Source organism: Triturus cristatus, chromosome 6 (assembly GCF_964204655.1).
Source record: "Triturus cristatus chromosome 6, aTriCri1.1, whole genome shotgun sequence".
Taxonomy (NCBI): Eukaryota; Metazoa; Chordata; class Amphibia; order Caudata; family Salamandridae; genus Triturus; species Triturus cristatus.
Window position 1 is genome coordinate 979,221,036 of NC_140589.1, and position 27,459 is coordinate 979,248,494.

A 27,459-nucleotide genomic window follows, 5' to 3' on the forward strand; every position below is an offset into this window, starting at 1 on the left:
GGCAAACAGGAGAATTAATATTAAGTGGAACTTTAAGGATGTACTCATAGGTATGTTTTCATCTCAATGGCCAGCGTACTGAATGAAAATAAAAGAGCAGAGTTAATGTTCCCTGGCAGGGCATGTTTATTTCACTTTTTCACCCTCTCTTGTGTTTTAACCTGTGCATCCAGGTGGTTCCTTGCACAAGCTGAGCACTGAGCCCATCTCATTCATTCGTGGCAGCGTGGAAGGAACCGCTGATTGGCTCTTTGGCTTTGTGTCTGTCATCTCTGACATCATATCGACAGATGAGAACTCAGCTGCAGGTATTCATTCTAAAAACTGCTCGCACTACCACAAAATCGCAAGTTTCACTTGGGTCGCAATCACACATTTTGCAATTATAACATCACCAGTGCCGCCTTAATGCATGGGCACGCTGGGCAGTTGCTCAGGGGGCCCCCAAAGCATAGGGGCCCCATGAATACCAGAATTTAACACACATTTTACATTAAACATTTTTATTCCTGTGAGTGGCTGTGTAGGCAGGTCCCAGTGCACCGCTTAGCCCGGGGGCCTATAATGCTGTTAAGACGGCCCTACACATCACAGCTCCTCGATTAGGTGACTTCAGCAAATGATGGTCACCCAATGTTATAAGAAGTCTGTGCTCTGAGATTGAAGGAACTCTAGTGTAGAAAACCGTTTCCCAAATGGAATTTCCCTTCAAAACGTCATCAGTTTTGTAAATTACCCTTCTGTGCTCCAATTGCTATGATGAATTGGCTATGCAGGAGCGTTGCACCTTTTAGCACTGATCCAGGCAAAGTAGATTTTGTCTGATGGAGCACTCCCCATTCACCAGTGAGAAGGAGATTTTTCTGGGGTTCGCTAGAAAAATGAACCTTACAGTTAGGTGATGCCCTAATACTACTCATTTCCTATTCCTTATTGAAGTGTTGTACCCATAGTGTGAATGTGTGCAATGTTTGCGCTGGCCAGGATGAGTGCCAGTGCACACCAGTAGTTGAGCCTAAGGGTTCAACCATGTGCGTCCCAGCGCCGGAACGCCCCTTCGCTGGGGCAGCTGCGCGCTATACAAGAGGTTATAACATAACATAACATAACGTCCGTTTTCTTGAGAGCTCAGTCTGTGACTGCCCAACATAGCTCGGAGGACTAGGAATGGCAGATCCCGTGGAACAGTGTGCTCCTTTGTGAATGCTTTTGTGGAAGCATCGGTGCTCCCCAGCTTGTTATGGAGCTGTAACTGGATTATGCAAGATGGGAACGACCTGAAAGAGGTGGTGGTGCTTCCACTCCAGTGCACCAAGTGCTTAACTTGAGCATGTGGTAGGTTCTGGCACTCATTTTTGGGGGCCAGCACTTATTTTTCCTCATCAGAAATTTCCAGTGAGCAAAAGACGGACACTGCACAAAAAGGAAAGAGAGAGAAACAGAAAGACGGAAAAACCACCACAAAGAGAGAAAGAAGGAACCTGCAGGGGTGAGATAAAGAGTCAGGCGGTGTTGCAATGGATGAAAGTGGCATGAGGTGGATTCATAGCTACACAGCCTGGGGATTGGGCACGCTGGTGCCAGCCACTGGCTTGTGGGCAGAGCTTTGGGCACCGGAACTTATTCTTTTACAAACTAAGCACTAAGTGCAACAAAGCACAAGTGCACAAAGTGTATCACAACATGTGGGTTAAAAGATAGGGATATTTTGACCCGGCAAAATTGTTTGAGGCACTGATCCACAAAGCATTACATATGAGAAGTTGTGTCTCACTTCGGTCTTAGATGCCTGATTCACAAACCATGGTTTACTTTAAGGTTAGAGGTGACCAACTCATGAATCTCCAGGAGTAAGACATGCTTACTGATGCAAGCATGTTTTGTGAATCAGATGTTTTTTTTATACGAGCCTGCATGTGTTAGAAATCTCACCCAAGCCTGCACTAAAACATTACTATTTAAAGAAAATCCTCTTTATTTAGTCCTCTGTCTATATACAGGTGTAATACACAGCACGTCTAAGAGAGAAGTAAAACATGCCTGCTCTTAGAAACAGATTTGTGACTTGGGCTCTGAAAGCATGCACCTCTATGAAGCATCTAGTGAGCCCCATTTCTCTATCTAACGAACGTAAGCGCAATGCCATAACGTATGGGAATAGCCATTGTGCTAACAAAGTCGATTAATACATGTGTGTGACCTACTGTGCAGATGTGCTCAAAGAATCTAATGGCACAAAGAGTCGGACTGGCCATAGCGGGCATCAGGCGTTTCGCCGGGGAGCTTTAAGGGTGGGGGCCAGTATTGCAGACGGGGGTCAGTTGTGTTACTGGGATATGGGGTATTGCAGTGGTGCTGCAAGATCGGCCCCCAGTACCAAAAGCAGCAGTGCTTCACACTTGCACCCTCCCGGGGGGAGTTTTGCTGGCCCGAGAAACTTGCCAGGGCTTCTTTGGATTCCCAGTTCGGTTCTGCACAAGAATTAAGAGCAGGAAGCGTTTGCCTGACTGATGTAAAAACCCAGGATTATTGGATGGCAGCATTTTAGATGACCTTATCAGCAGCTGCTTTTATGTGCTACAGGTGTGCAGCGTTGGGCAGTGACATTGATTTGTATCATGCCAATTCACAAAATGCATGTGCTGCTGGTGGCAACATGCCAAGCTTTAACAGGACAGTCATTGCCGAAGCATAATATCTTATTTCACAAAGAATTATCAGCTTACTTTTATTGCTATGATACATGATGAAGCAGTGAGATAAAATATAATAGTATTGCTTACGTCATCACTTAGGTGCATGGCGAATGCAAATCTAAATAACGGCCAGCCGCGGTCCGTGCAGGTAACAGCAGTGGGGCGGTGGGGCCGTGTAAGGGGGAGGATTTCGAGGGATGAAGCAGACAGAAAATTTATTATTTATTTAATTTTCCCTTGGCATTGTACCTCGAAATCCCCCCTTACCCGGCCCCACCGCCCAACCGCTGTGACCTGAATGGACAGCGCCTGATGACGGCTGCCTGATTAATAGCCAATCAATAGTGACGTTGCCCATTATAACTAATTTGGGTTCGTCCTGCTTTCTTTGTCGACTTATTACAGAAAGGTCTTGCACCGCAGCAAAAAACGGAGACTGTGGATTGTGGAAACAGCACTAAACACCTAGGACCCAATAATGAAAAACCCTTAAAAGTATTGGTGGAGATTAATGCCCCTCCTGAGTGCAATTTGCTTTTTTTTTTACTGTTCACAAACATTGCCAGAAGTACTCATGGGAATTTCATGTGACTCTTTGTGAAGTTTCACTCCCCCAAAGTGAAATTCTTCATAGCAGAGAAGTTGGCACAGGTGGAATGGAGCCCCCTTTGCCAAAGCACATTTTTCTGTCCATGGGAAACATTCTTCTCCATAGAGAAAGCTCTTCCAAAACCCTCACAGCCAATCTGTGTGTGACCGATTCCGCTTTGCCATGGTCTTTTTGCACAAGGGTAAAGTTCCTGTAATACGTTCCAAGATGCAGAAACCCAGACACATGGTCCCTCCACTGTTGTATTTTTATGTGAAGTGTTATGTGTAGTCTCACACACATCTCAAATTTGTTATTATGTAACACTATGACTCATGCAACTTGCTATGACATGCAACACATCTATTGTCTTGAATTCAGTTCTTAATTTGAGCTGGTGGGTACAGGGTGTGCCCCCCGCACTCCTTTTTGGGGACCTGCATCCATTTTTTGCAACACATATTTACCAAGAGCAAGGGAGGGAAGACACACAAAGTCGAAAAAGGGAGGAACGGAAAGACAGAAAAACATCCACAAAGGTCAAAAGCTGGAACCTGCAAGAGTGAGATAAAGGGGGAGGGAGTGTCTGGTGGAGCATTAAAGGGGCATGAGGTGGAATCAAGACTACTCAACCTTGGTATTGGGCACAACAACATTTAATAACACAACTGGGAGCTTTCAAGAATAGCTTTGGGCACTGGCACTTTCTCTCTTACAAATTAAGCACTGCCTGTTATATTTTTATCTTTTATAGTTCATACAAAGCAACTTTACACAAGAGGGTTTATAGATGCTGATGTTGAATAGCGACACATTTCTACCACTGACGTCTGCATGAATTTTGGGATAACAGAAGAGTTTGTGTAAATGCTAACGTACTGCCCCTTCTAGGCATCTCCTGCTTAATGCTAGAATGATGGATGCAAAAAGGCTGTGCCTGTATTCAATATTGCTTTCCAGTAATCCTAAACCCACGCTTCTTTCTGAAATTCTCTGCCCTCATCAAATTAGATCACTATTTGTGGAAAATAAATCACCAATAAGTGTTCATCCTCGCATGCAGAAGGTCTCCCAAAGTAAAAGTAAATTTTAGGGCATGAGAGTGCATGAGAGATATAATTGCATGAAGGTGAAATGATAAAAAGTAACCGATTTGTGAACACACTCTTGTTACTTTGTAATTTCCTAATTGTTTCTCTCCTTCTCAAATTAGGGCACGTTCAACCCGCTGTGAAAAAAATAGGTTTGTTTGTTTTCCTCTGATTTCTCTTTAAATGTTGAGGCCTTTGAAACTTGTTATTGACTTCTGGTTGTGCTATCCATGATGAGCATTCTCATTTGACCTCCAGCTCTAGCTGTGTGAAGCTTCACTAACTGTATGCTCTATGCAGTGGAACACAGCGCTAAAATGGCACTTTGTAGTTATAGTTTGTTGAGCACACTGCTGCCATCTTGGATTCCAAGAAACAATTATTGCAAAAATGTATTGATTAACTGCTTACTGTATTGCTGTTATGAATATTAAATGTGTGCATAATTACAACTAGGGTTGGGCTTAAGGATCCACCAAAAAGCAAAATCCAGGACTGATTTCAGGATGACTGATGAATATGAAAATAATTCCAATTAAATGTGTTATACCAAAGCATGCAAGTACATAGTGATTGTGGATATCCTGAAACACTTGATTTTACAATTTGGTGGCCCAGAGAGCTTTGCCCTAATTACTTTAGCTTAGAAATCCCCATGCATATGCTGACATTAGATCTACTAGCATTAGTGTAATACATCATTTTCTTCACCATGTGCTTGATGATAAATCCTGCATCTTTGATGCATAGTGCTCTCTTACTGTTGGTCTAGTACTTAGATCTTTTTGTGAAAGAAAGGCTTATAATAAGTGTAATGATCCCAAAGTGAACATTTGTTGATTCCTCAACAGTAAACAGTGCATTTATAATGCAAAGTTGTATGAGGATTATGCAACTGATCATGTATCGCCTTGCATTTATCAATGCAACTTGGTACCATTCGTTGACTTTTACAACACAATATTTAGTATTTTGCTCTGAAAAACCATTGGACAGACCAAACATACAGAGATGACTAATATACATTAGCAGAGAACCTAGTAGTTTCACAAATGATGCCCAAGTGTATCAATAGTTGCAAACTGAACATTATCTTGAAAGTTATATGATGACGAAGCTTGATGACATCATTAACACCATCATGCCATTGTCTACTGAGAAGGTTCCCAGAGGGCCTCCTTTTTCCTGCCAGCAGCGATGGGCGAAGAATTTGCTGTGCTTGAGGCTGAAGAGAAGTTCCGCAGTGGGCCAAAAGAGGACGTTGAAGGCACTGGAGTGGACAATGGCGATGGTCCCCTTGAGCAAAAGGCTGAAGACCTGATCCTTGCTCAGACAAGTAATGCCAGTCAAGAGGCCCCAACCAGCTCAGGCAATGTTAGCGAGGCCTCACTGGCTTTTGAACACCGAGCTGATATTGCCACGGCTGAGGAAGAAGTGCTTGATAAGGAACAGGAAGGTACATGCATCTTTCACTAATAATAAGAACATGGCCTTTGGTCCAATCAGTTGCTCGTATTCTAAAAATGTGATCATCAAGGAACATGGTGAACAATCAATTACCTATGTAGGGAATAGGGTGTCTATTTCTTTGCACTAACAGCATGCTTTGAATTGAGCTTCCCCCGCTGCATGCTTTAGCTCTCAAATTTTTTTTTTTTTTTAAAAAGATTGCTACTTCTGACTGCTTGGAGACTGTTGGTAAGATAATCAGTTTTGTCACAGTAAGTATTATTTGATTTATGAAAAGAAGGATTGATGCTCAATGTGATGTACCAGCAGTGCTTCATTTGAGTTGTAGGTGGGGCTCACTGGCACTCAATTTTGGGGACCGATACTCATTGGACTTTGACCCAGAGAAAGAGAGAAAAACACAAAATGGGTAAAAAAAAGGAGGAACCGAAAAACATACAACAGTGACAAAGGGAGAAAGCAAGAATGAAAATGAGCCTTCAAAACTGAGTGAAAATTGCTGGGAGTGACCGGTGCTGATTAAAGAGGAATCAAGTGGAATCAAGACTATGCAGCCTTGGTATTCGGCACCCTGGCATTCTGTAGAGAAGGCCACAGGCTTCTGAGCTAAACTTTCAGCCTTGTCGCGTATTGTTTTACAAATGAAGCACTGGCTTACTCGTATATGCACATAGCATCAGACATGCATGCTGCCATGCAAATGTTGGAAATCTGCATTTTATGGTGCAATAGATTGCCCTTTTGCCTCAAGGTCATCCAGATATTTTCCAGTCAAGGGTTGATGATATATTAATGAAATTGTGTAATTTCTGATGTGACCAAGTGCAAATGCAATAGTGAAATTCAAGTAAGAATGAGTTAACTTTCACAAATGGAAACCAATATGTGCACAGTAACTCTATATGCTAAAGATGTTTGTTTTGGATAAGCAATTTTACAGATTTTTGATATAAAAGCTTTTACAGAATATAACCCAGAGCAATTTTCTATCCGCCTCATCTTCGTTGTAAAGGTAAATGTAAATGTAAATGTCAAGGTACTTATAAAGCGCACTGTCACCAGACGGCCACCTTGCGATGTCGCCTTTGCGGTTTCCTGGCGCTGATACTCATACCGCTGTGGAACCCCTCCTGGCTTTCCCTGTGAAGTGTCCACTCCTGGGCACCCCCAGGGTGAAGCCAGGCATCCTTAGCGCTGTTGGGGCCGGTGTGGAGGCTAAGCAAGCTATTGCCCAGAGTTGCAGCGTGGGGCCCGTGATTAGAATAGGCACCGAGGCGAGAATAGACAGGTCTGAGGAAATTGAGCCCGAGCCCCGCCGAGGCGGGAATCGAACCCTGGTCCCTGGCCAGAACTCTGCTTCAGGGTCTGCCGCTCTAACCATTGAGCCACACTCCTCCAAAGGTACAAATGCATTTTGTTATCCATCTAAAAGCAGGTTTATTGGGGTATGGCTGAAATGCCACTTGCAGGTATTTATTTATCATACTTATGCCAGATTGTAGTGTTACATGAGTATGCTTTACGCTAACTGTTTTTTAATGTTACTCTTTTTCTTTCTTCTTTAAATGCAGTCAGAGTATTAGCACAATGCATAGACTCCCTCCCCCCAATCCACGTGATGGTCTAAAATGTATAATCCTTACTGGATTGCACTGTTTCCAGCAAATCTGTGCAATTTTCAAAGTACCTGTGGGCAAGGTTTACTCATTTGCACTGGGCCTGCCTCATACAAATGAAGAAATCTGAACACATTATCCATTAGTTTAGTAATACTAAATCATACGTGTAATGAAGTACCATAAAAAGATGATGAAGATGTTGAAGTCTTCTTTATTTTAAGAGTAACAGGATAAGCTTCCTACCCACAGGCAATCCAGCAGCAACTGCCCACTGAAGAGCCTTGTAGCTAGGCACCCAACACATTCTTAGTTCTAGAGCTAATCACCAAGCTTAGGAATGCTAGAAAGTAAATACCACTGTGGTAAATAATTTAATTACCGGGACTTAATTTGATACGGAAACATAATAAAATAGCTCAGTAAATAAGAGGCAGAATCCGTGGCATTAGAGGTTCGGAATGGGCTTTATTCCAATAATCGATTATAATCGGTTGCTCCAAGTTCCATCACCACGGAGGTTCAGGAAGTGAAGTACATACATTATTGACAAGAAATGACTTTTATAGAACATACATTACAATGAAGCGAATGCGGTAGGCGTAACAATTGATAAGGAAAATGACGATTCACCTGCGTAACCAAAAATGGGCGTAATGAGGAGTAAAACAGAAACATAATTGGTTATGATGTCATATATAGGTGGATCTATAAGATTATACTTGGCATAGTTGCGCGCGCAGCAGTATGACGTGTGATTGACGTGCAACTATGGGGTGAAGGGGACTTGACATTTAGCTCTACATGTGGAGACAAGAAGTCTGGGGGGTCAAGTCAACCTAATCCCAAATCATATCTAACATCCTATGTTTAAAGAACTATGTTATCCAAAAGAGAAGTCTCTTCGAGTAGAATCTTATTCTATACTGACTATACTGACTGTTAGTGCGTGTACAAGCGTCTAAGTGTCTACACTAGATGCGAGGGCGGAAATCTTCCCTAGCAATAGGGCTATGAATTACTTTCATAAAGACAGAGAAGCCGGGCCTTTGCTCGGTAGCTGGAAGAATGTTTACTTAAACTGCTAGACAGGAATGCATCGGGCAGGGAACGGAGCAGATAACTCGAAGGTGAAATACAGTTTTTGGCAGGCAGCGGGCTGATGTCAGGCTTCGTGAGCCGCGCAGAGAAGGAGACAAAGTTCATGGTTACAGATGCAGGCTCAAACTGGAGCTTTCAGAGGCAGAAGGCAAGAAGAGTTCGATGACAGAATCAGGGCCTACTTGCCTGGACTGTAAAATGGCATAAGTGAACCATATAAAGGCGGTGGCCTTTCGTACTTAGGAATGGAATATCCGGCCCATTCATGGCGGATCAACAGAGGACATGTTAACGGTGGACGCACATGTATTTGCGTCTTCATAACTGGAACTGGAGGGAACATACATGTACTTGTAACATGCACATAGAACCGTTGGGGTCCAAGATAGGGGACACAACTGATCAGAAAAATCCATATTTCCACATTCCCTCCTTGTCCCCTACTTGCCCGTTAAGAGATATCAATCTTCATCAATCCATTGATTTGTTCATATAGCATCATTTGTTCTTCTTTCTTCTTCCGTGATGAATGAAATCCTGGTGGTGGAATACACGATGTGGCACACAGACCACAGATCGCTGGTCCACATTGTAGACATAGACAGCAACTGAATAGTATGAGAAGGCCAATACCTAGGAAAGATAGGACCTTCCATCCAAAGGTAGATAATACACTCCAAAACCAACCGGACCAAGTCCAAGTGCCTGGGTTCTGGTGTATCTGGCTTACAATCTTATGAAGGCGGGTTATGGCTTTATATACAGATGGCGAATTTTCTGGTATGAAAATGCAACAGCTTGATCCGATGACCCTACAAGCTCCGCCCCTATCAGCCAGGATGACGTCAAGGACAAGACGATTTTGAAGCACAACAATCCGCATAGCAGACTGCTCTTCTGTTAAATTGCCTAAAGCGGAAATAGTTTCATTCACTACTGCTTCAAGGGTTCTAGTTAACCTACGAATCAGCTTACTATTAGTAACGGTACCTATATAGGGAAAAAGACCTTTATTGAAATCTGTGTATTTTTCCCATGCTGTTTCAGTGTAATCGACTATCGGGAGGTCTCTCCTTACTCTATTATGTACTAAATGAGTGTTTCTGTGATAATCAGGTGGAGCTAGAAAAACAGGTGGCAAAAGGAATCCAATGTAGCAAGTACCATCCCAATCTAGAGGCAAACGTACATATGCCGTCTGACCACATATGAAATAGGAATGGCGGGAAGCTCTAAATGTGGACTTGCCTTGATCACTAAATTCTACTACAGTGGTGCATTTACTATGGCCCATATGTATGGAACCATTTTTCCTTACACATAGTTCACCCTTTACTGGGAATATTGACATAGCGGGCAAAATTGGAGTAGCTTCGGATTCGATATTTAGGATCATAAGATTAAGCGTAAAATTACCTAATCCATACACTTCATTTTCTAGATCAGTTCCTGTTCTCTGGGGAAGTCCCTCCTTGTTAGGGTAGCAGACCTCAAGCAAAACTAAATTCAAATTTCCCCATACCCAGTTATCTTGATAAACTGCAGAATTCGAATCTAGAGAATTAATTAAACCAAACCATGCTCCACAGGAGCCGTTGTGTGTGAACGGGTATGGAAAGAGAGGTAAAATTCCTTTATAATTCTGATAGGGAGGGAGTCGGCCACATATCCAACAATTTGTAGCATTGCTAACCTGATGGGAATGATGTAACATACTGATAAACGTGTTATTGCGCAGCGCAAATCTATAAGACAACTCAAGCGGAGGTAATTCACTAAAAGAATGTTCAGCAGTAACATTGTAAACATGTCTAGAAATAGGATAATATATGTGCAACAATAAACTTGCAGTAATTATTAAAAAACTCAAGAAAAACAAAATTAATAACGTCATTATGCAATGGCTACGCAGTGATTTACAGTACGCCTGTCGTTTCAACATTTTCCGGGTGCTTTCTCTATTTAGGTCCAAGGGATACATGTCAGAGACAATTCAACCGCTTCACCTTGGAGAGGACTTAAACAATCAAATTGCTCGACTGGTTGGACCTAAGCTTTAGTTTATAAAGTTCAGAACTACTTTTTTCAACAAAAGGAGGTTTTGAGTCAATGGGTGAAGTCACACGAGGTGTGGTATTCACATCGGCTGGTAGTCCATGAAATTTCTTGATATGACTTGAATGAATCCATCCCTTTCTGCCCTCGATCTTTACGGCTGTTCTTGTGGTTAGCAGCACCAGCTGAGGTGACCTCCACCTAGGTTCCAGCTGAGTCTTTCGGTCAAAGTTCCTTACGAGGACCAAGTCCCCCGGGACTACGTCATGGGGTTTCACCTCAGTGTTGTCAGGAAAAGCTGCAGCTTCCTGTGAACGACAAGATTGTAGTGCAGACATCAAGGAAGCCAAGTAATCTGTCAGCATATTACAGTCAATATCAGTTATTTTGCGTGGTATGGGCGTCCCCCACATATTTGGTGGTCTGCCAAAGATCACTTCATACGGGGATAGCCCTGTTCGAGAGTGTGCTACCATTCTCATGTAAAAGAGTGCAACTGGTAATGCTACTACCCAGTCGACGCCTTTTTCTCTGCATATTTTGGACAATCTGATTTTCAGGATCTGATTATGTCTTTCTACGAGACCTGCTGCCTCGGGGTGTCGGACACAGTGGAATCTCCACTGATAACCTAACAAAAGTGAACCGTGTTTCATTAATTCGGATGAGAACGGCTGGCCGTTATCTGAGTAGACAACACGTGGTAAACCGTATCGTGGGAAGAATTCTCGAACCAACTGTTTGGCAGTAGTCGGGGCAGTGTAATCTGAAACCGGGTATGCCTCTGTCCACCGGGAAAGAGCACATACAACTACGAGAACATATTTGAATCCTCGACATCGTTCCATCTGGATATAATCCATCTGGAGGACTTCAAAAGGGTGATCAGGAGGCTGAAATCCACCCTGTTCTACGGGAACGCTTTTTCCTGGGTTGAACTGGCAACAGATCATACAGGTACGGACTTTTTGTTTGGCTGCTGCTCGTAAATGTTTATTGAACCAAATGTGTTGAATGCTGTCTAGCATAGCTTTTTCTCCTAGATGCGCTGGACTATGTATACTGTTAATTATAACTTGGACCATTGAATCAGGAAGGAACCACACAGATTTTTCCTTCATCATCCATCCTTGATCCGTTTGAATCCCTCCTAATTCAGTCCATTTCTTTATTTCGTCTGGTGTAGCATGTGTCTGTATATCAATTACGTCAAGAGTAGGATCTTTAACTGTCATACAATGTGTCGGCGTCGGGACTATTGTCTTTGTCATGTCGGATGTTTGTGTTTGAGCAGTCTGTTTAGCTGTTCTGTCGGCTAGATCATTGCCTTGAGAAATGATATCAGTAACTTTCGTATGAGCTTTACATTTCATAATTGATATTGCCGTGGGTAAATGTATCGCATCTAATAAGGCATGAATGAGGGGTCCGTGCTGAATGTGGGCACCGTGGGAAGTTAAATAACCTCTCTCTCGCCACAGCACGCCGAAGTCATGTACAACTCCGAATGCATAACGTGAATCAGTGTATATGTTGACTTTTTTATTTGTGGCTTGAATACAGGCTTGTGTCAGAGCGATGAGCTCTGCGGCTTGAGCTGACAAGGTATTTATGCGATTTGTTTCAATGATTTCAGTATCTGTTGTGACTGCATAAGCGGCCACTAATTCTCCTGTACTTGTTCTCATACATGAACCATCTACATACAACGTCAGGTCTGGATCTGACAATGGAACATCTGTCAAGTCTTGTCTGGGTTTCGTCGTGATTGTAATAACTTCAATACAGTCATGAGCTAGTGGGTCTGTTCCGATTACTGGCAAAAGTGTGGCAGGATTCAATGTGTTACAGCGTCTGATTTCTATATGTGGCTGGAACAATGTAAGTTCGTACCCTGTAAGTCGCGCTATAGTCAAGTGTTGTGTTTGCGTTCTATTTACAAGAACCTCTACTGCGTGTGGCACTTGAACTGTCAAAGGATGTCCTAACACTATGGCATCGCTTTGTCTGATTGCTAAAGCTGTCGCTGCTACTGATTTTAGGCATGCAGGCAAAGCCTGAGCTACGGGATCTAATGTACTAGAAAAATAAGCACATGGTTTGTGTGCCCCTGCTTGTTCCTGTGTGAGTACTGACAAGGCAGTACCTTCGCGTTCTGTAACAAAGAGTGTAAACTGTTTTCTGTAACATGGCGTTGCTAAAACAGGTGCTTGACATAAAGCTTTCTTTAAGCTTTCAAAAGCTTGTGTATGTTCCTGAGTCCAAGGGAGAACAGTCGATGTGGCTGCCTCCTGTGTTGTCAACTGAATGAGTGATTTTGCTAGAAATGCATACTGAGGGATCCACTGCCTACAGTATGAAGTGAGACCTATGAAAGCTCGTACTTCCTTTTGTGTCTTGGGTATTGGCATGTTAGCTATTAACTGAATGCGGTCGGGTGTAAGCTGCCTTCCCTCCTTGGACAGCGAGTGTCCAAGATAAACAACTCGCTGGACACAGAATTGCAGCTTAGAAGGGGACACCTTGTGCCCCTTTTCGGCTAGAAATTGTAAAACTGTCAGTGATGCTTTCTCACATTCGGGTTCGCTTCTCGCGGTGATCAGCAGATCATCGACATATTGAAGCAAGGCAGTGTTAACTGGCATGTGGATACTGTCAAGTTCTCGTTTCAGTGCTTGGCTATAGATGCTGGGACTTTCTGTAAATCCTTGAGGTGCGCGTGAGAATTTAAAGCTACGTCCATTTAAACTAAATCCGAACAAATATTGGCTTTCCGGATCTATTGGGACGCTGAAAAAAGCATTCTTGAGATCAATTACAGTAAAGAATGTTGCTTCGGAATCAATGGCTGTCAGTAATGACGAGATATCTGGGACCACGGGGAATTGTGGCACAATGCACTTGTTTAATTCGCGCAGATCAATAACCAATCGATATACTGGCGGGGCCTTCGTATCTGTTCGTTTAAGAATCGGAATTATCGGTGAATTACATACATTGGAGTCTGTTTCCACAACTACTCCTTGGGCAATGAGCTCGTCAATGATTTGCAGCAAAGCCACTACAGCATCTGGTGGTAACTTGTATTGTCGCATTCGTGGTAGCACCACTCCTGCCTTTAATGTGACTCGATATGGTGTAATATTCATGCAACCAACATCAGTAGGGCCTTGTGCCCATAGATGTGTAGGTAAAGTCTGCAGTCGGGGATCCATGTCTCTAGATACATAGTGACCTTTAAAGTCACGCAAAAACAATCTTACTCCTTCCGGAGAACAACATATTATAGCTCCTAGAGCTTTCAGTGTTTTTATTCCTAACAAGTTTTCTGGACATGATTTAGTAAGCAATAAATCTGTAGTTCGGGTCAAAGGTCCTATCGTAAGTGGCAGGGGTTGTGACACTTCATTAACAATAGGTTTTCCTGAAAAACCAAGGGAAATATTCTGTGAGCCTGAGAGGGGTGCCCCCGGAACTTCACTACGTTTTATAGTTGTTCGACTTGCCCCTGTATCGAGTAAAAACTTTCTGTCTTGGCCTAATAATTCACTATGTACATAAGGTCCTTCTTGGTCCACTGGAATCTCGATAAGGGGTAAGTCAACTTCCCTCTCTAGGCTGATTCATGCGTATCGCTGATAATCAGGATAGTCATACTGTGCGGTCTGGTACAGTTGTCGTGTCGTGGTTTGTGTGGCAGCAACGGGCAGCGCTGGTGCAGCTGGCACAAACTGTATAGACTGTGGTGGAGCTGGCATGGACTGTGCATGCTGCGGAGCTCCTTGTTCATTCTGATCCTGTCTGGGTGGCCGTGGTCTTTCTTTTGTATTACCTATGGCGATATTATGTTTCAAAACTGGACAATCGTGTACGTAATGACCTGGCTTTTTACAATAATTGCATGTCCCTTTTACAGGTCCTGTTGAATCACCGGAATGTGTCATACCCTTTTTATGTCCTTCAGCTGGAACTGTCTGAGAAACTAGCATTTTCATTTTCGTGTCTTTCATGCGTCTGTGTTCATGTTCTTGTTCCTCTCTAATTCTATTGTGATGGTACTGTAACATTTGTAACATTTGTGATGGGGTGTTACCTTGCCAGGTACTCTCGAATTTTAATACTCTGTTCTTTACTTGAGGCAAGGCATTTTCCACTAATTTTGTCACAAACAGATGTGGGTATGATTCGCTACTTGCTTTTATGCCACTATTTATACCAAAACATTTTTCAAATCGGGCATAGTAATCACTAGTGTCTTCATCTTGCTTCTGTTTACAGGCTGAAATAGTACCCCAATCTTCCTTTTTCGTAGTTAATAAACGTGGCAGTACCTGTACTAGTAAACCTGGTAGTGCCTTAGTTTTATCCCCAAGCCCTGCTCCTGCAGTTCGGGCCCTTTCTTCTGCTTCTAATGCTGACCATTCTATCTTTTGGTCTCCTACCTCCCACTCTTTTTCCCTGAGTTTTTCGTAAATGCCAGCAGGCATCAATACCTTCAGTATTGTCATAATGTCGGGATAGGTATACTCTCCCATGAGTAACATGTCTTTAATTTCTCGGTGAAAACCCGCTGGGTCTTTGTCATGACTGGGTACCACTTTCTTCATTTCTAACAATTCTATTTTCGATATGGGCGTGTATACAAATACGCGTTTAAACTCATTGTCCTCGCCCTTTATTGGGTGTACTTCTCGTAAAGGATTCTGTCTGTCCATGTAATACGTGGTTCTTTCCTTAATGGGTAGTGAGACGTGTTCTGGACATACAGAAAGAATATACTGCTTTCTTGATTCTAGTATTTCTTTAATTAATTTAGTACCTGAACCTCTCCATCTATTCATGAGTAATTCAGTCAATATATCAGGTAAGGGACCAGGGTCCGAATGTTGACTCTGATATAGTATAAGGAGTTGTTGAATCATATAAATCCCAGCTAAACGCTGTTCATCTGGGGTGAGATTCAAAAACGTGTGTGCTACTGTATCATCACCATACTTTCCGGGACTGTCAACCCAATGAACGGCTGACCTGGCTAATTCTTGTTCATCCATAGAATCGAGGAAATGATAACCCCTTCGTTCTCGGAGTAATTTGTCAGCGGCTTGGAATGAATGCTCGTTAGACCTTATATGAACTATGGGTGTTGGGAAATTCCTGTTATTATCTGGACATATCGGACGTATCGGGTCAATAAGACATCTATTACTATTACAAGATCTTCCTCTTCCTACATAGGCTATGGTGTCTGACTGTCCTGTGGGCAGTCCTGATTCTTCTTCTTCGTTTAGTTCGAACTGGTCTACCGCTAATCTTTCTTCGTGTAGGCGTTCTATTTCTTTACGGATCTTTCGGCACATGGCTATTATACAATTTTGCTTATCATGTCTTCCTTCTGATATATTCTGGCTCCATCTGGTAAGAATTTGCATTGCTTCCGGGTCTACCCCTGGTCGGTCTTGATTTCTGATCACACAATTTATGAGGAAACGTAACAGTTCCCCCTGTATCTCCACTTTCTGGTATTCCATAGCTCTGTTAATACATTCAGAATCTCGCCCTGTTTGAACAAAATGGTATATATTATCTAGATGTGCAGTCATTCCTGGTAACTTCCCTAAATACACCGCGGCTCGTCTGATGCGTAATGATGCCATGATCATTTCGTCCTCTTTGCCGGGCACAGGGTCATATCTACAATCTACAAGAAGTTCCTTAAGCGTACGGGCGTTTATGAGTTTGGGGGTACGTGAATGTGCTGACTCCTGAAAGGTAAGTTTATTTATTCTGGGTGGCGTAGAGAAAATGTTGGTAGCACCTCCCGTAGCCCCATCTGGGGTATCGGGCGTGAAAGGATTCGTTGAACGCGATACAGCAACTATAGGTGTGGACACAGCTATAGAAGTGGTTATAGGAACAGATGTAGAAACAGATGTGCTTGCCGGAACTTGTGTCAGGACTTGTTGCTGTAGAGATACGGGTACTGGATCTTGGCGTTGAACCTCCCTGGCAGGCGGTCTATGTGGGGCGGAATAAGCATACTCGGGAGCTGCGTCATCTAAATATGAAGAAAGAAAAACATCTTCTGCGGTTCTAGGATGCCCCTTAGAATGTACCTTTATTGGGAATAATGGGGGTGGCAAGTCTTTCGGTATCTCCGGAGTAGCCTTAGGTAATCCTTCGGCCAGAAGGGGATACATACCATTCATAAGGGCATTTCTTTGTCTGTCTACTTGTTCTGATTTCACTCTTGTACCTTCTTCAATTAATAGGTTTTCTCGTACTTTATTTGAATTCTCTCTATTTCTCTCTTCCTGTCGGAGGGCTTTTTCTGTACGTCTATGAGATTCTTTACGCCATAACTCAACGGCGTCTTTCTGTGACTGTCTGACTTTCCTTTTCCATAACTCTTCCTCTACTTTCATGATGCACTCTGCATCCCAGGTTCCCGCTGTGGGCCACCTCTGACTTTCTGGTAATTCCTTGGTGTAGTCTACCCATAAATCAAGAAATAATATAGCGTCTAAGCCATGTTTATGATACATGAAGTACCCTGGAGTGTCCCTAGGAGGAATAGGAACGGCTTCTTCGAGTACCCCTTTTCTTGTTGTGATCTGTCTTAGTTTAGAAAAGAGCGGCATATTGAGAACTGACCTTATACTTGATTTTGAACAACTGACCTGATACTTGATTTTGAACAGACTTAATATAGTAAACACGATAATGAACAGTCATTCATACCACAATATGCAGAACGTACTTAAAACATTTAACATTTAACATTTACCTGAACAATCAATAACAATGACGGTCTAAGGAAAACTTAATCACTAAACATAATACTCGACATTAACTGAATTATTCTGAATTTATATACTTGATATACTAGATATACTGCTAAACAGTACAGATACACTGCTGAAACAGTGCAGACCGGATTTGTGTACCCAAACCCGTCTTGACCGGCACAACCTATGTGCACGTCAGAAAGCCTCCCCAGTAATGGTACTCACCGGGTAGCTTCGGAAACGGAAGGCCTCGGAAACTGAACTTGAACTTGAACCGGACTGGACTCGACTCGAACACTGCGGAAACTGGACTCGACTCGGGACTTCGGGAACTGGTGGGCCTCTGTATACCTCGGATCTTGCTCTCTCAGCTAGGCTCTGGTCGGGATACTTCGCACTTCTCACCGCCTCGTCTGGGTGTTGATCGCAGCCTCAGTCGCCCCCGCTTGACCGGAGGGAGATACAGGAAATCCTGCTGGTACGCGTAATTGTCCGTCCAGCTGTGGCAGGAGACCGGGCCTGCAACTCACCGCCGGCGCGTGAGATGAGAAAGTGTCCCTGTTCGGGCGCCATTCATGTGGTAAATAATTTAATTACCGGGACTTAATTTGATACGGAAACATAATAAAATAGCTCAGTAAATAAGAGGCAGAATCCGTGGCATTAGAGGTTCGGAATGGGCTTTATTCCAATAATCGATTATAATCGGTTGCTCCAAGTTCCATCACCACGGAGGTTCAGGAAGTGAAGTACATACATTATTGACAAGAAATGACTTTTATAGAACATACATTACAATGAAGCGAATGCGGTAGGCGTAACAATTGATAAGGAAAATGACGATTCACCTGCGTAACCAAAAATGGGCGTAATGAGGAGTAAAACAGAAACATAATTGGTTATGATGTCATATATAGGTGGATCTATAAGATTATACTTGGCATAGTTGCGCGCGCAGCAGTATGACGTGTGATTGACGTGCAACTATGGGGTGAAGGGGACTTGACATTTAGCTCTACATGTGGAGACAAGAAGTCTGGGGGGTCAAGTCAACCTAATCCCAAATCATATCTAACATCCTATGTTTAAAGAACTATGTTATCCAAAAGAGAAGTCTCTTCGAGTAGAATCTTATTCTATACTGACTATACTGACTGTTAGTGCGTGTACAAGCGTCTAAGTGTCTACACTAGATGCGAGGGCGGAAATCTTCCCTAGCAATAGGGCTATGAATTACTTTCATAAAGACAGAGAAGCCGGGCCTTTGCTCGGTAGCTGGAAGAATGTTTACTTAAACTGCTAGACAGGAATGCATCGGGCAGGGAACGGAGCAGATAACTCGAAGGTGAAATACAGTTTTTGGCAGGCAGCGGGCTGATGTCAGGCTTCGTGAGCCGCGCAGAGAATGAGACAAAGTTCATGGTTACAGATGCAGGCTCAAACTGGAGCTTTCAGAGGCAGAAGGCAAGAAGAGTTCGATGACAGAATCAGGGCCTACTTGCCTGGACTGTAAAATGGCATAAGTGAACCATATAAAGGCGGTGGCCTTTCGTACTTAGGAATGGAATATCCGGCCCATTCATGGCGGATCAACAGAGGACATGTTAACGGTGGACGCACATGTATTTGCGTCTTCATAACTGGAACTGGAGGGAACATACATGTACTTGTAACATGCACATAGAACCGTTGGGGTCCAAGATAGGGGACACAACTGATCAGAAAAATCCATATTTCCACACCACAATACTTCACCAAAAGCCTGAACCACGGTGAAACCACTTGTCTTGTTTTATGGTTTCACTCCACAAACTTTGAGTAACTTGGGTCTAAGTTTCCGTATTTAGATTTCATCAATAAACAAGATGATACTTTCATTGAGAGAAACAATCAAACTGACTCTCTGTTGAAATCCATGCCACACATTTGCAATTGCCTGTAGCGATGTTAGGTTTTTGCTTTCCTAAATCTCTTTTCATGGTTTAGGCAATTTGATTATTACAAGAAGACCTAAGATTTGACACAATTAGTCATTTGCCGATCTCTGCAAACCTTCAGATTAAAATGTCCTGTGGTCTACTATAACCAAAAGGATTGCTGGTGAGGGAATAGTGTAGTCAGCGACCTTAAATGATCATGCCATCCTTATCTTGAAATATCTCATGCAAGATGATATTAATATGAATATTTGGTGATTGTATGGAGGCATTTTAAGAATGCAATTGCATTTATTCAAAGTTTCATGTCCATTCCCAAAATAATTTCAAGATCTGTTATTGTTTTTGATGAAAAAATTGCGAAGATGTGGGACTCATTCCTAATAAACCTCTCAGTTTTCCATGTTGGGCAAATTACCCTATCTCAATACTTTCTACCCTCAACTTGCATTGTACACAATGCCTAATGGATGGAACACAAGTCAAGGATATTTGGAAAAATCTTGTCCCTCATTGCACTTGCACAAATAATTTTTATAGTCAGCAGCAGAACACCTAATTCCTCAAGGCCTCTTCAACTAGCAGAAACATAAATAAAAGCCTTCGGAGAGACGCGTCAGAACTCAGGAGTGAGTTTAGAATAACCGCATCCAATTTAAGAGTCTTCTTGAAGCTGACACTCGTGTCTGAGATTGAATATGAACATGTTTGATACCCATTCAACTCTGATTAGAATCGTGGCTACCCGGGTTATTTCCGCTGTGTGCTGCACATGTATATACCTTTTTACATCTGTAATCTCACTCCTCCAAAGGTGTTGCAAGATAACAATTCCGTGCTGTTTAAGACACCAAAATAAGTAACATAGTACTAAAGAGGAAATTGAAATGATGCTGACAAAGCAGAGGGATCAATTTCAGAATGTGCACAATAGTAGAAGAGGAACCTTGTAAAGGACCGATAAATATTGTATTGTAGTGGGAGCACTGACTAATGGATTTCTTAATTTTTTGTATTTCTTGAGTTCAACATTGTCTGATTCTTGGATCCTTATTATATGCTTTCTACCTACAAAGGTTTGTCTTTTGATCAGGAATGCTGGTGAGCAAATTGATGATTTTTGTAGGTGCTGCAGCAGGTGGTTCTGCATGTGAGGCAAGCTTTGAGGGGCAGGTCACTCATTGGGGTAATCATTGTAACCTCTTTGCTGAACCAGACAGTGGAGTATGGGTCACAATTCATGAAGTGATAGTGTGGAATTAAGCAGAGAGCTGGAAAGGGTTTATCCGCTACCCAGGTCCATCAAGGCACGGTTTGCGTGTTTGTCCTTAAATGTGATGATGCGAGTTAAAGCTGTGCTTTGTATCATGTGACAGCTTATGCCGTGGTGTTAGGGCATCCCTGGCAATGCTGGCTTTGAAAAATGGCTCACTGTTAAAGGTGAATCTGAGTGATATGCTTTTTCTGTCAACCTCAGGCACACATTCATGTAACTTCATGAGAAAAACAAAGTAAAGCCACAATTGTTTTAGCCTTGTTGGGCCTCATGAGTGATGCGCCGCTTGAGTACTGCAACGCCGTTTGCTAAATGGCTCATGTATAAGCACATCCATCGTACTTATAGGGCCTCACTGAGAAAAACAATAACGAAATGCAAGAATTAATCGCAACCACTGGTAATTATTCTGGTCTGCATTCCATTCTGTTTTATTCCGCGCATTGTCCCTTTACAGGCAACCAGATGTAATTCAGCCTTGGCCCTACTTTAATGGAAACAGTCCATCCATAACTGCTAGGCCATATCCCCTCTAGATTGCAGGCCTCACATTTTTAATTGATTGGAGGACTATGGAAGGCTGCGGTTTTAGTTTTTAATCCTGATAAGACGCTTGACTGGTGTCATTAAATGGGTGAAAACACTTCATTGTAATAGTATAATGTAAGGAAAATGTTATTAATTGCAATGACTCCTCGTCCATTTGCAAACCAATCCAAAAATGGAAAGAAAAACCTAGCTATGTCATAATGGCCTGCCTAAACAAAAAGTGTGTTATAAAGACAATGGGGTGACCCTGTGTCCCTCAGAACCTGGGTATAAATGATAAGGAAGACAATGGTTCTGTCGGATATAACCAAACAATCACTTTGTTTACAGTAATTAATGAAAAAAGGTTTTTTTTAAGGATGATTACAATCAAAGGACCACATAAAGCTAACAGCAAAAATACGGTATAAATCACAAAGACCTCCAATTGGCAGGGTGGAAAAATGTTCTTTTATATATAAATTACTTCATTTATATAAACACCCATAACAGTCTTCTTGCAAATTAAGGCTGCCAAAGTTATAAATATTGAGGTGAATTGGTGAACAAGTGACAAAGTGATCAAAGTGACAGGATTGATGTGCAATATATACAAAGTGAGTACAAATTTTTTTTATTTTTTTTTATATACAAAATAAAAGTCGGCCAGTATTTGAAAGGGTACAATGACGCCATTTCCGGGGGATTTCTGATTCTATGGGAAAGCGAGTCTTGGACTGGTCCTAGGTACTGTCGACGTTTCGACCCTTCATGTGCGATCTTATATCGTCACCTGGGTCTTCATCAGGACTTAAATGTTAACAGTGGCAACCTATAAAAGTAAGTAAAGCATGTGTCAACAACTATTTGTACCAAAGTCACACGTATATGGTCCCGAATAGGCCAACAGAGGCCATGACTCACCTAGCCAAAAGGTCTAGGATGACCCAATATTCAAATTTGGTAGATCCGGTGTGTACATCCAGCGGAGTATCTGAAAATTGATTAAAAATGACGGTCAATGGATGGAATCATCAACCCATCACCATTGAATGCAGAGCTCATCACCCAAAAGTGGGAAGTTAAATGTCAGTGTGGACTCATTAAGTCTCAGCGTGATAATTAGACCAAAAAGGATTTTAACAATAAAACTGGTCAGGCAATTGAACAGAAGGCCATTATATAGTAAACGTTGTGGCGGTGAGGTTGACAGCTTATTAGGAATCAGTCAAGGGACCCCCCGTGAAATTCGTCTGAAAAAAGTGGTGGCACACAACACTCGTTTATAAGCTCTAATCGCGACAGGCTTGGATATTCTAATGGCATAGAGAAAGGTATGCTCACCTGAAAATTCAATTATGAGCGGAAATGTTTAAGGTACGTCAACCGGTGATTCGGTTGGAGCGAAGACAGTTGGGAGACTCAAACTGCGTCTGCGAAGAAAGCCACACGGGCAAGCTTAGTGAAACTGCCGCGGGGCAAGCGTTAAAAGGAAAATAATTCCGTCGCGTTACTGGGATAACTTACTTGGGAGGAGAGTAACAGACTTCTATCCACAGCGCGGTGCTTGTTCCCGCGTCTCAGTCCACCTTTCGTTGCTAATGGAAACCAGCGAGAGGCAGATCAGCCGGGATATATAGTGACAGCCCAGTTACTCCCTGTTATGACGTAAAACGTGTGGAAACGCCGGCGCGGTTGCATAGCAACTCGAGTGGCGTTCTGGCAAATCAAGTGAGCCTGCCAGTGAGAAGCGGTGGCTCTTTACTGACGTCAAGTGTGTTTATTAGCTATTAGCTTGCAGCGAAAGATTAAAGGCCGTCAGGGAGGGAAAAAAACGATTCCTAAATAGGTTCCCGCGTGTCATTGGTGCAGCCCGTTTTTAACGAACTGAGGACATGAACAAAAGTGATGTAAAAAATACGCCAAAAGTAAATAGTCATTTTCGAAAATGTGTTGCATTCATCGTAAGACATACTGAACATTGTGCATAATTCTGTTCTTTGCAGATAAAATTAAAACAATGGGTTACATGAGATGTAATGGTTGAAGAACAGTACATATCGATATCAAAACTAATCCTTAAGTTATATCAAACCAGGACGGACACAACAATTTATCAAAAGATAATATCACATCCCAGCAGGGTCATGCGGATGTACAAACATGTTACAAAAGACATGGTGAATTGTTTTACAGGGAGCATTGTGTACAGCAATTTAAGCAATAAAATGGTGTGAACCGAATAACAACCTGAGTTTGGAACTTGAATAAATCAAAGTGGTAACTGGTGGTAACTTATGGATAAGATGTAAAAAATCAACATGACACATGGAAAATGAGCCTTTCAATGAAGTTTACACAACATGACATATAAGGACGTGGATTTGAACTGAATTAGGCTAACACTCAAATGCACCACATTGCCTGCTTAAAGGGAACAAGAGTTAAATGCCCAAAAACGTTTGAAGTAGTTAAAGGGAAGAAGGAACAGTTACAGCCCACGGTTTCAGTTAAACCATCTGTTTAGGGATTTTGCTAAACCAATTCAAACTGTTGTAATGTGTCAAAGGATTGTATCTATCTGTGATCTTTACTTTCTGGTAGAGCGTGGAACAGGAGAGAGCTGTTACAACCCTTGATTACAGTTGACCCATCTGTCTAGAGGTTTCCTCAAACTCATTCAAACCTTGTTGTACTGTGTCAAGGGAATGTATCCATCTACATTCCTTTCTTTTTAGATTGAGTGTGATTGAACCCCCTCTTGGAGCCAGAGTGACCTTTTCAAGCACACACCATTTGATATCCTCAGGCAGGTGGTTCTGTGTGAGATAATGATCAACCATAGGGGCCCCTTGCGTTTTACATCTGATGCGGCTCATGTGTTGGAGCACCCTCACTTTTACCTTTTGTGTGGTTTGGCCCACATACAAAAGACCACAAGGACAAATTATTGCATAAATTACGTTACAACTGTTGCACTCGAAACCAAGTTCCAATATTTTTTCATGATTTTCTTCATGGCATTACTTTTACTATTGAATGTGGTGACACATACAATACTCTCATTTTTGGTTGTTCCCTCCTTTACTTGCAGTAGTTGGTCCCTCGGGCAATACCAGGCGCGTTTCCGTGCACGTTTCAATAAGCCAATGGGATAACCCCTTTCCTTGAGGCGAGTAGTAAGGATGTCAGTTTCTTTAAAGAAATCAGTTCGTCGTGTACAATTTCTTCTTAGTCTCAGATATTGGCCGTACGGGAGGTTATCCCTAAGGCTGCGTGGATGATGGGAATCGTATTTAAGGAGTGTGTTCCTTTCCGTAGGTTTGCGATATAAATTGCAAATTAACCGTCCATCATCTGCTTCAAATGTGAGATCAAGAAAATCGATGGATTTGTTACTCTGTGCCATGGTGAATTGGATATCTATTGATCTCGTGTTCAACCAGTTGTAGAATTGTTCAAGTTCCTCAACGGTACCCGTCCAGATCATTATGACGTCGTCAATGTACCTTTTCCAGGCTGTAATCTGATTGATGAATGGATTGGAAAGGCTGTAGAGATGTTCCTCCTCATACGAATCCATAAAGATATTCGCCAGGCTTGGCGCATAGGTAGCGCCCATCGCAACGCCTTTACATTGATAATAGAACTGCTTCACGAATACAAAGTAATTGTGTCTCATTGCAATTCCCAGAAGGCCTAACAAGAAGTCAGTTGGTATCCAATGTGGTCTTGGCCTCTTATCGAGGGTAGCTCTAATGACATCCAGGGCCTTCACCTGTGGAATGGAGGTATAAAGCGAGGATACATCCAATGTAACCAATAGTTGGGTTTGTATGTCGAATGGTTGTCCCTCCAGTAGTTGAATAATGTGCATTGTATCCCGCACATAAGATTTCGTCTCTGGTATCAAAGGTTGGAGGAAGTGATCTATAAACTGATTGAGAGGCTCCAAAACCGATTCGCATCCAGAGACAATGGGTCTCCCTGGCGGTTTGTCTAGGCGCTTATGTATTTTTGGGAGGGTATAAATAGTTGGAATCCTAGCTTCTTTCTTATTCAAGAAGTCACATTCTGGTTGGCTCAAAAAACCTTTTTCCACTCCATCCATGGTTATCTCCTCGATCAATGCTTTAACATCCGACGTGGGATCCTTTGGTATAGGGCAGTAGCTATCTCGAGCTGCCAATTGATGCTCTATTTCAGCTATGTAATCTTGTGTGTTTTGCAGTACCACCGCACCACCCTTGTCGGCGGCCTTGATCACGATGGCATCATTGTTTCCCAATGCAGATAATGCCAATCTTTCCTGCTTACTGATGTTGAATTTTAAGTATTCCCTCTTTTCCATCAGATCCATAATTTCTTCAAGGACAATTTTCTCGTAAGCGAGTATTTTCTCACTCATCATATACGCACATGGCGTGAACGTTGAGGGCGGTCTGAATGGCGTTGCAGCTGCTGTCGGGGCATACACATTTTTGCTGAAATAGTATTTCAAACGTATTTTTCTGAAAAACCGTTGTAGTTCAACCTTAACATTGAAGGAGTCAGGGACAGATGTTGGTACGAATGTTAGCCCTTTTTCCAAGACCAACCTTTCCTCGTTGGATAGTGTGTAATCGGAAAGATTGATGATTGGGTTTTGAGAGCTGGCTGATCGTGGATTCGGAACGTCTTCAGTGTTTCTTGGATGAGTCATTTGAGGAGGATTCTGTGCATTGTCAATTATCACAGTAAATTGGGGTTCCAAGGTCAGGTGACTCCTACATGGAATTTCCATCGGGGTATCTCTGGTTTGATGCCGTTCAAGAGGACTGCCAATAGTGGTTACAGCCAACGTGTCCTGTATGTTTGTATTTAGGAGATTTGATGTAATGTCAATCACCAAAGAGGCTTGGGGTTGCAGAATGGTACGAGAGCCAGAGTAACCTGTACATGAAGTTTCAATCAATGTGTTACATGTGGGCAGGTGTATAGCGGGTCTACAGTGTGAGCCCATAGAAATTGCAGGGTTGATGATAGGGCCTAACAAGAATGGAGTTGGATATGTATTTGAAACCAAAGAGTTGCCACATTGCATGTTCACCATCTGTATGTTTGTCTGCGGGTCGAAATCTCGCCATGTGTTTCTGGCTGAAAAAACCGGACCCGTGAGTTGGTCCGCCGTGCGTTTCCACCCCTGTGGTTGCTCCATCCCCTTGCGCGGCCCCAAAACTGTTCTTGTCCCCCACCCCTGTTTGATTGCCTCTGACCTTCCCCTAAAAAATGAGACACTTGATTATCTTGTCTACTAGTGGAAGGCCTATCTAGGTCTGAATCTGAACCACTACCAAAGGAAGAATCCGAAAAGGTCTTAAATCTCCTAGGGCCCTGTCTACTTCTATTAGAAAAGAACCCTTGGCTATCCTGTTGATAATAATCGTCTGTGAGATATGGGTAGGTAAGCTTTTTGTCGTAATTTCTTATGTCTTTAGAAAGTTTATCCAACTTTTTATTGAGGGTTATGGTGTTGAATTCTACTAGGGCCTTCTCAGCCCTTTCCAGAGCCTCCTTAGCGTTTGATAGAGCACTGTCCCCCAATATTTCTCTTTTGAGTTCCGCAATTTCTTGCGTGAGCTTCTTAACGTACTCAATTGCTGTCTCTACTCCAAGCACCATCCAGTGTCTGGAGCAATTGTTGGCCACAAAACTGAATCCTTCTCTAAACTTTGGTACGTCTATGAAGATTGCAGGTTCGTTCCGAACCTGTAGTCCCTTAGGAATTATATTAGATTGTAAATATTTAGTAAGCACGTGCCCATGAAGTCTGGAGCGGATCAGTTTCTTCTCTAACCGTTCAATTTTGGCCAATTTTTCATTAAGCCCAGAGTCCACTGATATTCTATCAGGACCCAATAGAAAATTAGAGACCCCCTGTTCTTGTATGAGGTTTGTTATGTATTCTTCACTATATGCTAATGTCTCTTTGTCTGACATAGTACAGAGTCAATTACACGTTTAGAACAAATAATGGTGATGTCTGTCAAATATTCAAAAACATACAACAAATGAGAGTAAAAAACCCTCGCAGGTCAGCACCTGCACCAACTAAGTTATAAAGACAATGGGGTGACCCTGTGTCCCTCAGAACCTGGGTATAAATGATAAGGAAGACAATGATTCTGTCGGATATAACCAAACAATCACTTTGTTTACAGTAATTAATGAAAAAAGGTTTTTTTTAAGGATGATTACAATCAAAGGACCACATAAAGCTAACAGCAAAAATACGGTATAAATCACAAAGACCTCCAATTGGCAGGGTGGAAAAAT

General features: G+C 42.4%; 1 protein-coding gene across 50 annotated transcripts in view; it reads left to right on the plus strand.

Moving 5' to 3' along the window:
- The window catches only part of LOC146820883 (uncharacterized), a 1,936,624-nt gene that overhangs the window by 201,642 nt on the left and 1,707,523 nt on the right, over nucleotides 1-27,459 (plus strand). For 30 of the 50 annotated variants that reach the window (XM_085611721.1, XM_085611696.1, XM_085611722.1 and 27 more), the window contains 3 exons: nucleotides 174-308; nucleotides 4,499-4,528; nucleotides 5,539-5,832. In XM_085611721.1, coding sequence (XP_085467847.1) covers nucleotides 174-308; nucleotides 4,499-4,528; nucleotides 5,539-5,832 — 459 coding nt within the window. The remainder of the gene's footprint in view (nucleotides 1-173; nucleotides 309-4,498; nucleotides 4,529-5,538; nucleotides 5,833-27,459) is intronic. The other 20 variants (XM_085611734.1, XM_085611735.1, XM_085611738.1 and 17 more) reach the window with 3 other exon arrangements.